Source organism: Myotis yumanensis, unplaced genomic scaffold (assembly GCF_028538775.1).
Source record: "Myotis yumanensis isolate MYYU_CA2020_CCGP unplaced genomic scaffold, mMyoYum1.0.hap1 SCAF_8, whole genome shotgun sequence".
NCBI classification, from domain to species: domain Eukaryota; kingdom Metazoa; phylum Chordata; class Mammalia; order Chiroptera; family Vespertilionidae; genus Myotis; species Myotis yumanensis.
Genome location: NW_027223759.1, coordinates 10,793,388 through 10,806,428, shown reverse-complemented (window position 1 = coordinate 10,806,428; position 13,041 = coordinate 10,793,388). Strand labels below are relative to the sequence as shown.

At 35.3% G+C, this 13,041-nt stretch overlaps 1 protein-coding gene across 6 annotated transcripts in view; it reads right to left on the bottom strand.

The window, feature by feature from the left end:
- The window catches only part of NBEAL1 (neurobeachin like 1), a 109,782-nt gene that overhangs the window by 69,567 nt on the left and 27,174 nt on the right, over positions 1 to 13,041 (bottom strand). For 3 of the 6 annotated variants that reach the window (XM_070421889.1, XM_070421886.1, XM_070421892.1), the window contains 9 exons: positions 10,752 to 11,058; positions 10,480 to 10,586; positions 9,420 to 9,506; positions 7,357 to 7,440; positions 4,854 to 4,952; positions 4,186 to 4,766; positions 3,162 to 3,294; positions 1,819 to 1,938; positions 567 to 870 (listed from right to left, as the gene is read on the bottom strand). In XM_070421889.1, coding sequence (XP_070277990.1) covers positions 567 to 870; positions 1,819 to 1,938; positions 3,162 to 3,294; positions 4,186 to 4,766; positions 4,854 to 4,952; positions 7,357 to 7,440; positions 9,420 to 9,506; positions 10,480 to 10,586; positions 10,752 to 11,058 — 1,822 coding nt within the window. The remainder of the gene's footprint in view (positions 1 to 566; positions 871 to 1,818; positions 1,939 to 3,161; positions 3,295 to 4,185; positions 4,767 to 4,853; positions 4,953 to 7,356; positions 7,441 to 9,419; positions 9,507 to 10,479; positions 10,587 to 10,751; positions 11,059 to 13,041) is intronic. The other 3 variants (XM_070421891.1, XM_070421890.1, XM_070421888.1) reach the window with 2 other exon arrangements.

The window sequence follows — 13,041 nt, the reverse complement described above, 5'->3', positions numbered from 1 at the left end:
GAAGCATTCCCACCTTAGTTCCCTTAATCCTTAGATAGTTATGTAGATCCTTGTTGATTATTGTTAATCAGATACTCTGCCTACACTCGAAAATCTATTGATGAATTAATCAGATACTTTTGTCTACTCCTGGAAATTGTTTGCTGATCTGTGTGTCATTGAAACTTCCTTACCCTAAGGGCTACTCCAGATCAATAAAAGATTGGAGCAGCCTGAGCATGGGTGGAAGTCCTTCAGGACTTGCCCGCCTGGTCCCCCAATATTGCAAAATTATCTCGTGTCTTTTTCTCTCATTTGTTGTGCGGCTCCACTTTCAGATACCGAACCCTACTCCACGCAGAACGTGGAGGGAGTGTTACTCGACATGCAGGATGTATTTTCATTGTTACAAATTGAACATAATTAAAGCATAGTGATTAATCACAAAAATATATGTAATTATAATTATATGTGTTTTCCGATGGTCTTAGGCGACCCCTGTGAAAGGGTCGTTCGACCCCCAAAGGGGTCGCGACCCACAGGTGGAGAGCCGCTGAATTAAACAGTATGAATGTTAATATACGCACCTGCTAAATATAATGCCTTCACCTGAGGAGGCTGTATTGCTTCATAGAAGATGATAACAGACCCTAGCTGACCCTCCAGAGATGTGGGACATCCCCATTCACTGTCCTGGGTTCCCGCAGATATCAATTTGGTCATCAATTTTGATTTTTCAATTGTTCCTCCCCAGGAGGCTGATGACAGAATTCCACCAAATGATGTCCGATGAGGGGTAATGGGAGAAGAAAAAGGTGGATCTGGGATTTGGGATGGTGGAGGAGTGGTGGTTCTTTGCCCAGCTGAACCAATACAGCAAGAAATAAAAGGCTAAAAATTAGGAAACAAAACAAATTACACTCTTTTAATTAAATTTCTATCCTCATATTTAAAATGAAGCAGTACATAAAATTAAGCAAATAAATAATCTGCCGGATCATGAATGTGTACGCACGTGTACACGTAAGAGAACATTACAGATGTTACCTTAGACCTATTTGATTTGGATGCATTACTTTTATAATCTCACTTTATATCCTTTTGCAAATTTTTAATTTTTAATGAGTGTATATGAACAAAATTTTTAACAACTTTACTATATTATGAAATAGAGAAAACTCCTTTTCTCCCTTCAAATTTATAAACAGAGAATTATACATCAGTAAAATAATGCCAATTACAGGTTACCCTGAAATGGTTATTGAGATAAATAGCAAGAAGAAATTACTAGAATCCTAGGACTCGGGAAGCAATCTAATCCATACCATTACCTTCAGAAAAGGCCCTTTCAAAATTACCCAAATACTTTCAAAGAACTTTTGCACTAATGTTCTTTAAGAGTCACCCTGGAAAATAAATTCCAACTATAATGTGAAGATGTAAAGTTTCTTCATTATTGTTTCAAATTCACAGGAAAATGAAACAAGTTCATCATAACAGTTTGTATTTCGTATAGTTGGAGAGCTTTATTAAAGGATCCTTTGCTCTGCTCTCTTCATTTTCTTTGGTTTTCTTTGGCTGTTGTGTGTTGTTTTTGTTTTTCTAAGTCTTTAATTACATTATTTCTTCCTTGAATTGTTTTTATTACATGTTGTCTGACTTCATCTAATGATGACAGGCTAACTGAGTTAAATATTAACCTACTATATCTTGGTATACAGGAAACATTAAAATTTATGGGCACATATTTAGAATAAAGAGAACCTTCCACATTAAACTGAAAATTTTCAAGAATTCTCAATCAATTGGTCCTATAAAGAGTAGGTTAGATGTGCTTACTTCATTCATAGCAGGAAATCTGAGAGGGGCAGAGACCTTCTGCTGGCCATTATCGTAGATATAGACAAGGCTCTGACCAAAGGGCCTTTTTCCAGGCATGTGAACAATGGTTATGTTGTGCTGGTAAAGTAAAACACATATTTAAAGGTGAAAATCACATTAAGTTTTTCGAATGACAATGTTTTCAGAGTATTTAGTACTCTCTAACTAGTTTGTGTGAAGAGCAGAACATTAAGTTTAAGCATGACTAAATGCTGATTAAAATGATGATCTTGCCCGGCTGGTGTTGCTCAGTGGTTGAGCTTCGATCTATGAACCAGGAGGTCAGTTTGATTCCCTGTCAGGGCACATGCCCAGGTTGTGGGCTTGATCCCCAGTAGGGGGTATGCAAGAGGCAGCTGGTCAATGATTCTCTCTCATCACTGAGGTTTCTATCTCTCTCTCTCTCTCTCTTCCTTCCCCTCTAAAATCAATAAAAATGCCTTTTAAAAAATGATCTTAAATAACTTTCCTGAAGTACTATGAAAGCACTTACATCTATTCTAGAAAATCTATATACAACTGTTACATTGTATCTTTTCTGCATTTTCCAAGTCTATGAGTATTCTTTAGAATCAATTTTTTCTAATGAGAAGCATTTTATATTTTAAGAGCAGCAAAAGAAATGTAGTTTTTAACAATTTATGTTGTCACTTTAAATTGGAATTCAAAAATCAAATTTAGGTCTAGAACACATCAAAGAAGTAACATTGCATTTTATTTTTTTAGCAGAAAAATGATTACTGCTAAATTTACAATGATAATGATAAAGAGTATTAACTTCCTTATAGATGAACTTCAACATGAATAGAAAGTGAAAATTAATCGATTCTCAAAAAGGAGATGACACCTTAGGTGATGTTGCTCAGTGGTTAGAGCAATGGCCAGCACATCAAAGGATCTCGTCTGCTGGTCAAGGGCATGTGCCTGGGTTGCAGGTTCAATCCCTGGCCCCGGTTGGGACACATGCAGGAGGCAAATGATCAATGTGTCTCTCTCACATCATCAATGTTTCTCTCTCTCTCTCTCTCTCTCTCTCTCTCTCGCTCTCTCCCTCCCACCCTCCCTTCAAAAAAATCAATAGAAAAAATGTCCTTGGGAGAGGATTAACAAAAAAAAGCAGATGACAACACCTGATGTACATGCACCAAATGTGTGCTTTTTAAAAGAAAAAAAAAATCAAGAAGTGAAATGTATGGGGACAGCTAGAAGGGGTCAATGGGGGAAAAGGGGAACATATGTAATATTTTCAACAATAAAGATTTTTTTTAAAAAAAGTTAAATGTGATGCCCTAAAGCCTTACCCAGAGAGAATCACAGAAACTGTGATCAGGAAGCATAACGGTCGCATATTCTCTTTTTGTGCACACAGCCACAACCAACATACCTGAATGGGTAATAAAGGCTTCAAAACCCATGCCACTTCCTGTAAAAAAGCTAACAAAAATATATATTATCAGAACTTTTTAAATCAGTTTTCAGTTTTATCATCACTGAGGCACAAAAAAATATATCATCATGAATATCTTTATCAAACAAGTCATGGCTTATATTCTATTATCACATGTCAGTTCAATCTTGCTTCAACAATGTTTTTGAAGTCTTTTTGGGGGGGCATAAGAGTTGAGTAAATTATAAAAGGTAGTCTTATAGGTGGAATCCCATGAGTAAACAATAGTAAAGCTGTAAGCTTTCAAATCTTAAAAATTTGCCCAAATAAGATTCAGAAAGCATAAATAAAGGTCTTAAAAATCAAAGGCATATAAAAATTATTACTGAACTAATTTTGGATGTACATACTAGTACATAAAGGTTTCCTGGTCCTTCATATAATTACATAGCACCTTCAATGGGACAGAGAGATTACCATTCAATTTCAAATTTATTACTCCTTTTTTCTCCATTTTTACAATATTTTTAAGATGGAACTTGTTTCCAAACTAACCTCAGAACTTAACTAGAAAAATATTTAAGATATACAATTAATATTATGGAAGCAACAAAGCACCTAGAATTAAACTGTATACACGCTAAGGATGAAGAAGCTTCAGGTAACTTGTATGTTTAAAACTAGATGCTTGAGCTGCATTTCTGCTTTAAGCTCCACCACACACACACAGACACACACACACACACACACACACACACACACACACACACCCTGCTGTGGGGGAAAGGACTGCTGACATTTTCATTCAAGTTACCTGAGAAATAAAATTTGATAAAAATTAAAAATATATTAAAAATTGGTGCTTGAAAAGCTTTTTAAGAATCACAGCATGTATCCTATGACAGTATTCACTTATATTCCATAACTTGTACCAGTACCTGTACAACTGTTTCCTTTTTCCTCCTTTGTTAGCATTGCCAAGAGTCAACTGATCCTGATCTAAGCAAAACCAAGCATTGAAGGAAAAGGCAGACCCTGGCCATTTCTGTATGGAAGGCACAGAAATTCCTGCCATACTATGTGACAAATTGAAATACTGCAGTGCACTCTCTAGACTTTGTTTTCGGGCCATTGTCAGGATTGCTCGAGTCACAGGAATAGTATAAGGGTGTATATACTCAGATTCATCCACTCTCAGCAATCTTAGTAGTCGACGGATTTCTTCTGAGCTCACTGACTGACTCCCCAAGGAACCATGGAGAGCAATCAGGTTCTCAGCACAAGTTCGATGAAGGGAAGAATGGGAATCAAGGGTTTCAATGATTCTAATTCCCATGTTTGAATTGACACAAGTAGTTCGACTCTGCCTATTAATACAACAAATTCTTTTCAGCCAATCAGAGATGAAGATCTGTAGGTCTTGGGATTCTAGCTCAGGAAGCCATTGGATAAGAAGCAAGAGAGGCTGGACATTACTAATGCCCAAAATCCCAACTGAAGTGTGGTCACCCTCTACAGCCTGTAAATCAACAGAAGAGATAAAAGGTTAGTTACTGTCTTTGATATGGAAATAATAGAATATTTTTTAATAGAGCTAAAAACTCACCATATTCATAAGTTCTTTAAGTAGTTCCAGTGATGGCTGACCCAGGGACTTTAATACTTCAAACATATGTGCATAACCAATTCTTTCTTTAAATACTTCCTAGGGGAGGAAAAATAAATACATTAAAGCATATTTTCAAAGGTCAAATTTGCTGGAGTATTTTTTAAAATGTTGAATAATATCCATTTAAGCTAATAAATTTAATATTTAAAAAATTATGAGTTTAACATTTCTGTATTCTCAAATCACATGTCTTCATCTTAAAATAAACTCCATATAACTTCTGGAATACAATGTTACAATAATCTACCAAAATGTAAAATAAATAAAATTAGCAAATAGTTGTGTATCATAAAATGATTGTATTTTACAGGTTAGGTTACATGACACTTTACTTTCTTCACCTGATTTATAATTACGGCAGTATTATATTAAGTCAAAACGAAAATGGAGAAAAAATGAGAATTTGGGAGTAACAGAAGCCACATAGCAGCCTCAAAGGACAAAAGAGTCCTGACAATTTTGAGTAGTGGCCAAAACAAAACAAAACAAAACAAAAAACTGGGTAGTTTTCTTTTGACACTTTGTTATCTAAAGCATGGGTGGAGAACGTCTGGCCTGTGGGCAATATAAGGCCCATGGAATCGTTTGGTCTGGCTCTGCTAAGGCATTAGGGATAAGTTAATTAAATGTCTGACCAAATATAGCAGGCTAATTTTTAAGTTGATACTTTTGTAAGGTCCTGGAATGATGTTTTAAATATCCAAATAGCCCTTGGCAGAAAAAAGGTTCCCCACCCCTGATCTAAAGGGTCTGAATTAAGTGGAACATTGAGTTCATTCTAGTAAGGTCTAAACCACATTTATGAACTAGTGAGACACAAAAAAACCTAGCAACACTGAACTGGTCCAGTAAAGTAGGCAGAAATATATATACTCATTATAATATCAAAAGATTTAAACTAAATGAGTAAAACTGGGGAGGAGAATCAAGGGTAGAAAATATTCCCAAAAGGTATTTTTTAAATACAAGCAATCCATTATACTCATACGCCAAAATACTTAGAACTTGAAATGATCTTTTTCCTTACATAAACTGTCATAAATGAAGATTAGATCCCCAAGCCAGCCTGTAATAGTTGTAAAAGCCTATTCAGCAGAAATCTAACCAAGATTCATATATAGCAAGAATATAGGGCAAAAGTTAGTCCCCTAACAAAAAACAACAAAGAGTGGAATATAACTGAAGGCATGGCTCAAGGAAAAAGGAGTAATTCATTCCTTCCTGGTATTAGAAAGGTAATTGAGGCATAAAGCATATTAGAAGTGATGGATAAAAAAGTAAATCCTATATAATATCCTATATAATAAAAGGGTAAATATGCAAATTGACCCTAATGGTGGAATGACTGGGAATGACGGTTGCTATGACGCGCACTGACCACCAGGGGATAGACGCTCAATTCAGGAGCTGCCCCGTGGTGGTCAGTGCACATCCACCGGGAGAATACCGCTCAGCCCGAAGTCGGCTCATGGCTGGCCAGGGCAGCAGCGGTGGCGGGAGCCTCTCCTGCCTCCACGGCAGCACAAAGGATATCCAACTAATGGCTTAGACCCGCTCCCCACAGGTGGACATCCCCCAAGGGCTCCCGGGCTGCCAGGGGGATGTCTGACTGCCAGCTTAGGCCCAATCCTCCAGGGAGCGGGCCTAAACCATCAGTCAGACATCCCCCGAGGGGTCCCGGACTGCGAGAGGGCACAGGCCAGGTTGAGGGACCCCCCTGAGTGCACGAATTTTCATGCACCGGGCCTCTAGTGGTAATAACAATAGACAAAGACATTTTAAGCACTTACCATGTGCCTAACACTATGCTTACCACTTTATATAGATGATCTCACTATCTTTAAAACTACTCAATGAGGAAACTACTAGCACAAAATGAGCATAGACGGACAGCAGGACAGAGTCAATGGTAGTGAAACAAATGAGAAGAAAAAGAAAATACTAAGTGACCGCAATCAAAGAGCAAAGTTTTCATGGCCATATGGAAAAACAAGTCCAGAATTGATAGGGAGATTGACGTGTGAAAAATGTCCATGTTCTCATCAGTCAGAAATGACCAAATAGTGAAAGTGTGATTATTTTATTAATTAAAAAAAACTATAAGATTTAATTCTTTAAATGCACTACATAAAATCACTTAAAAAAATCATTTCACCATTTCAAAACCAGTGCTCTCTACCCATGTGTTGACTGACACTGTAAATCCTTACTAGCTTGCAGTTTAGTCATCTATGTCTTAATCCCAAAGCAGTGATCACAGGCATCTGTCTTGAAAATTATCAGAAAAAAAAAATCCTACACTAAGATGAGATATTTTGTGAACTATTTCATTTCAGGCATGAAACTTTATGCATTACACTTTCCTATGTGACTTTGGGGATTATATATTGAAAACTCATAAATCTAAGTTAACATTTTAGAACTTAGGGATATGTTTTACCTTAGCAGCTGGAGATTTGCTCATTACTGCTGTCAAAGCCTGAATGGTTGATACAGCCAAACAATCCAACTGTCCCTGAAATGCCTACCAGAGGGGGGAAAAGCAAGAAATTAATAAATGTAGTCAAGATTTATATTCAGTTAGGAAACCTTTGTTCTGAAAACCTGAAAAAATAATTACTTAACATGCAATACATTCCTCTTTCAATAAAATTGATTTCTGAAACAATATAAAACCTGCAAGAAAAGTTACCTACTTGAGAGAAAATAAGCCATGTGTCAAGGATAGGGTTACATTCACTCATTACATTAAAATGTGTTTTTTGGGGGGGAGGGGATCAACAACACAAAACACCAAGCTTAATACATGCTTTTTATTTAAAAATGGACAATCTCAAGAGGAAGGGAGGGAGGTCTATCATTGGAAATTCTATTATGTTTTAATCTTCCTAAAAAATACACATGAACTTCCTACATTTAAATTTCATTAGCTTGTATAATGAGATGTCTAAAATAGTCTTGTCTACTTAGTTTCCAAATCCTGAAATGATATGTGCATGCACCAATCAATCATACGTGCAAACAATAAAGTGTATCTATTTTTACATAAAATACAGAATTTGAAGCAGAATAGAAAATGAAGTATATATCTATAAGCATCGTCATGTTTTGAGAAGGTAACCTTTAATGCAAAAGGTGTTTTGCCTATTTCGGTTTAAACTTCATCATAAAAAAGAGATGTGTTAAATTTCAGATCAGTGGATTTATAGTAAAAAAACAACACCACCAAAAACAAATATAAATTCAACAATATTTTTTTTAAAACCTGAACATTAATCATCCACCACAAAAGCATAACATAAGGACCAGAAAGCTGTAAAATCTAAGAGTCCCCAAAATTTGTTTTTGGGAATATATTACTATGACTTGAAGCTAGTCACTCCACAAAGAGAATTTTCCTCTCCCTCCCACTAAAAAAAAAATTTAAGTACAAGGGGACTGATTTGATCTTTGTTGTTTAAAGCCAAGCTCTAACACTTTCAGGAAAGTTATTTAAGTTATCTTGATGTTCTTTGTTTATTAAACATTATATATTTAACAAACATAATATGCATTAAACATTCTGCATATAGAATTTCATACAAAAAAGATCTTTCCTAGACTTTGTCTAAGAGGACTAGGCATCACAGTACCTAAAATTAGAAATACTAGCATTAATACTATTTTATTAATCTATAAGAAGGCCTTAAGAGGGACTAATTCAGAGAAATCTAAAACAATACTCTGTAATTGATATTGTACATCCAGAACAGAAAATGAGAGATTATCAAGTCCTTCTCTATATCACAGCTCTATAAACCTGAACATTAAGACAATGACATCATATAAGCTCATTCACAAACATTTTTGGGCAAAAGAAAATGACAAAGCAACTTTGTAGGTGGTCTAACCAAACTAAATTACCTAATGTATTATAAAAAGCAACGTAGCTATTATATTTCTACCTTATACAGAGTTGAATATTTAGAAAAGAAAAAAGTTAAGCCTTATTCTAAATTTAGACTCAAAGAGTTCGGCATCTTCTTCCCTTCCTCCAAGATTCAGGCTGTCCATTGAATTATAATAATTATTTGTCAACAAGAAGCAAAGAATCAAGATATTAAAACTGATCATACATTTTCACAAACAAAGCCCTAAAGTCCCAATACACCACAATGTTTAGAAAAGGAAGCCCCAAAAATAAGAAGTCACCACCAGGTGGACAGCATTGATAGTGGGATTCCATTCCTGTACTTTGTATCTCCTCATACTAAAAAGAACACACACATACACAGGTGGAATGCTATTGATCATTTGTATCAACTACCAAGATGTTAATAGACTTATCTTTAGATTAAAAAATTAAAAATAAAAATTACTTTAAAGAATTTTCAAAAATAATTTAGATTAGAATTAGATAATGTTTGTGTATTTTAAGACAAAAGAAAGAAAAGTACAGGAATAGTTGCTCCCATTGATTGATTTTGGACTTCAGTTGAAACAAGATGCAGGCTTTGTAGATACCTGGTCCTCATTTATTTCTGTCAGTAATTTGTTGGCCAGGTCTTTCTCGTTCTTGTCTGCCACCTTATTGTTAGCATTTAAAAACAGCTGTTAAAAACAGAGACAAGAATAATGGAGAAAAAACATTGGATTGTTAACCCATACGCAGAAATGAAGCTTAAATGGATTTCCACGTATCTTGAAAATAAATCCAAGAATCCACTTGTGAAGTATACCACTTTTAAAATGACAATCAACTATTCATTTTTGATAACAACCATTAGTTCACATACTATAATTATTATTTATCTCTCTGTTGGAACTCAAAGTTACTAAAATAAGAAATAGCAATAATTAAATTAGTTAATATCCCTAAATTCTTAAAGAATCAGCAGAGAATGTCTCACAGAAAAGACAATGTGCTATTGAGACAGACTAAATTCCACTTCTGGATATATACCCAAAAGAATTAAAAGCACGGTCTCAAAGAGATATCTGTATACTCATACTCATAGCAATATTATCCACGACAGCCAAAAGGTAAAATCAAAGCAATGAATGAAAAATACAAAATATGGAGTACCACACACACATACATACACATACATACACACACAAAAATATATTTGGCCTTAAAAAGGAAGGTATGATACAACATGGATGACTCTTGAGAACATTATGCTAAATGAAATAAGCAAGTCAAAACAAACAAATAAACAACAACAAAAAAAAACAACTGTATGATTCCTGTTTCATGAGGTACTTAAGGGTAGTCAAAATCAGAGACAGAAAGTAGAGTGGTGGTTACTGAGTGGAAGAGAAAATGTGAAGTTGTTTAACAGGTATAGACTTTCAGTTTTACCAGATGAAAAGAAACATGGGGAATGGATGGTAGTGATTGTTGCATAGCTATGTGAGTGTGAATGTACTTAATGATGTGAACTGTACACTTAAAAACGGTTAAAATTACATTTTCATGTGTATTTTACCACAATAAATAAATGGAAATAATATGCGCAAATTTGAATCAAAACATAAAATGACTTCTTAAAAATCAAGAATAGTAATAATAGAAAAATACCTTGCAATTCTGTAGCAGTCGTATGAGATGTTCAAAGCAGTTACTGTTAAGAAAAATGGCTTGAAGAACAGGCCTATCTGTGCAATCTAACATGGCTGTGATGGTATCTAGGGGAATAAAAACAAAATTATCCATTTATGAAGTAGAAAATTTGGGAACATAAAACATTTAATCTAGCCATACTTTAAATTTAGGCTTTTCAGATGACAAACAGAGGTAAATTAATTAGGAAATAATAGGAATGGGTATAATAAACTCTTTGTGATACTTACTCAACATTTTTATCTGTAGAGCTATGAACCGGCTTTCCCACTCTCTGGACCTCCTTTGATTAGGTAAAGCTGAATGATCTGAATTCAGCAATTTGAAATAGTTCTCCAAAAGAGTACTGGTTTCCACTTGACGCTGGTCAGAGCTGCTCGTGAGAAGGATATGCACCACTTCTGTAAGGCACTTCAGAGTCAGTTCTACCTTCCTACCCACCTCTTCAGGATTTCCGTCCTCCCAAGAATCACAATCCGCCAAAACTCTCATAAGAACTTCCATGGTGGCTGGAGAAATTGCTTGCAAAGCATTCTTCTGAAACATGAGAGACAACAAAAATGAAACCCAAAAAACTGAATTTCTGTGTTTACAAAAAAAAGAGGAATTTAACAGGTCTTCAGACAACTTTTTATTTTAGTATATCAAATATAAAACATTTTTTTAGCTGAAACCGGTTTGGCTCAGTGGATAGAGCGTCGGCCTGCGGACTGAAAGGTTCTGGGTTCGATTCCGGTCAAGGGCATGTACCTGGGTTGCGGGCACATCCCCGGTGGGGGATGTGCAGGAGGCAGCTGATCGATGTCTCTCTCATCGACGTTTCTAACTCTCTATCTCTCTCCCTTCCTCTCTGTAAAAAATCAATAAAATATATTTTAAAAAAAACAAAACATTTTTAATCAGATACTTTGACAGACACTACCAGTGATTTACATGTCTTCATTTCCTAATAGAATTCTTACTCAGATAGCAATCTCCCCACATAGAAAACTCACCACCTTCCCTTGTAGCTCGGAACAGCCACGTGACACAGTTTTGATCAACGATATGTCAGTAGACTATATCACTTTACAAATAAAAAGAAAGAACCCTTTGCTCTTGGAATAAAGATTACATTTCCTAACCTCCCCTGCTGCTAAGGAAGCAAGTTTCATCAAATTTTTTATCTGGATGTATTGGCCCTCTTTTTCAGTTATCTGATGGAGTTTAGCAAATGAGATTAAAATAAACAACATCGTGTCAGCTTTTCAGTATCACATTAAAAAAAAGCTGGCACATGCCATTTGTCTTCTTCATCCCCCTCTCCATCTAGAGTTCTTCTAGAGCAGCGGTTCTCAACCTGTGGGTCGTGACCCCTTTGGTGGTCGACCGACCCTTTAACAGGAGTCGCCTAAGACCATCCTGCATATCAGATATTTACATTACGATTCATAATAGCAGCAACATTACAGTTATGAAGTAGCAACGAAAATAATTTTATGGTTGGGTCACAACATGAGGAACTGTATTTAAAGGGCCAGAAGGTTGAGAACCACTGTTCTAGAGCTATCTTGTAGCATAAGAAATAGTAAGAAAAAATAAACTGACTTTCAGAAGGAACCTGAGTACCTGAAGATCCTAGAGCCACCAGATTAACTCTGGACTGCTTACTGCTGTTTTATTTTTTTTAATGAAAGAAAAAGTAAACTTCTAACTTAAGCTGTTAGAATTTAGTATCTGGCTCCAAAGCTCTTGCTCTTAATATAACACAGAATAGAACAAATATACCAATAGTAAGGCATAATGCTTGGGAAGGGAGAAGAGTCATCAGAATTCAATATTTCTGTTCTTTATGACAAGGCCATTCTTATGCCTTTAGATATTCGATTCATCTAAATATCCTTATACTGATGCTGTAGTCAATAAATAACCTTCTGGCTTCAATATAGCAGTATTTACAGCTATAATCTGATTATAACGATTTTGAGTAATTTCAGTATATAAAATAATAAATTGGCCTTTTAGTATCTACTTGATTTCCATGTTAGTTTTAATACTGGAGGTTTCTCGGGGCTTGGTTACCCCTGGGCACTAACAATTAAGTCTCTGTGTTCAAAAAGGAAATGGGATCAAACCAGCTTCTTCCATTAGTCAAAAACAATGTCATTTCCAATTTTATTCACATATACTTATTAATTCTTCTTAGTAGTGGAGATACTAAAGCAAAAAAATGATATCAGCTAACAAAGGTAGGTGATAAAAAAACAAATTGAAAAACACAATTTTGATCACCATTCTTCTCATTACAAAGAGACTCGCCCTCTTCTACTAGAGTGAAGAGAAGGCAAAGCAGTCCACTAGGAAACCCAAGTAATATTATTAGTAATACTTGTGATTTTGTCACCAACAGAAATCAAACACATTTTCATATATTATAGTTGTTGCAGTGTTTTAAAAACATCATTTATCCTCATCTCTTCTCTGAAATTACATTAATTATACTAGACTTGCTGGTATATCTTTTTATTTAATGTGTTATAA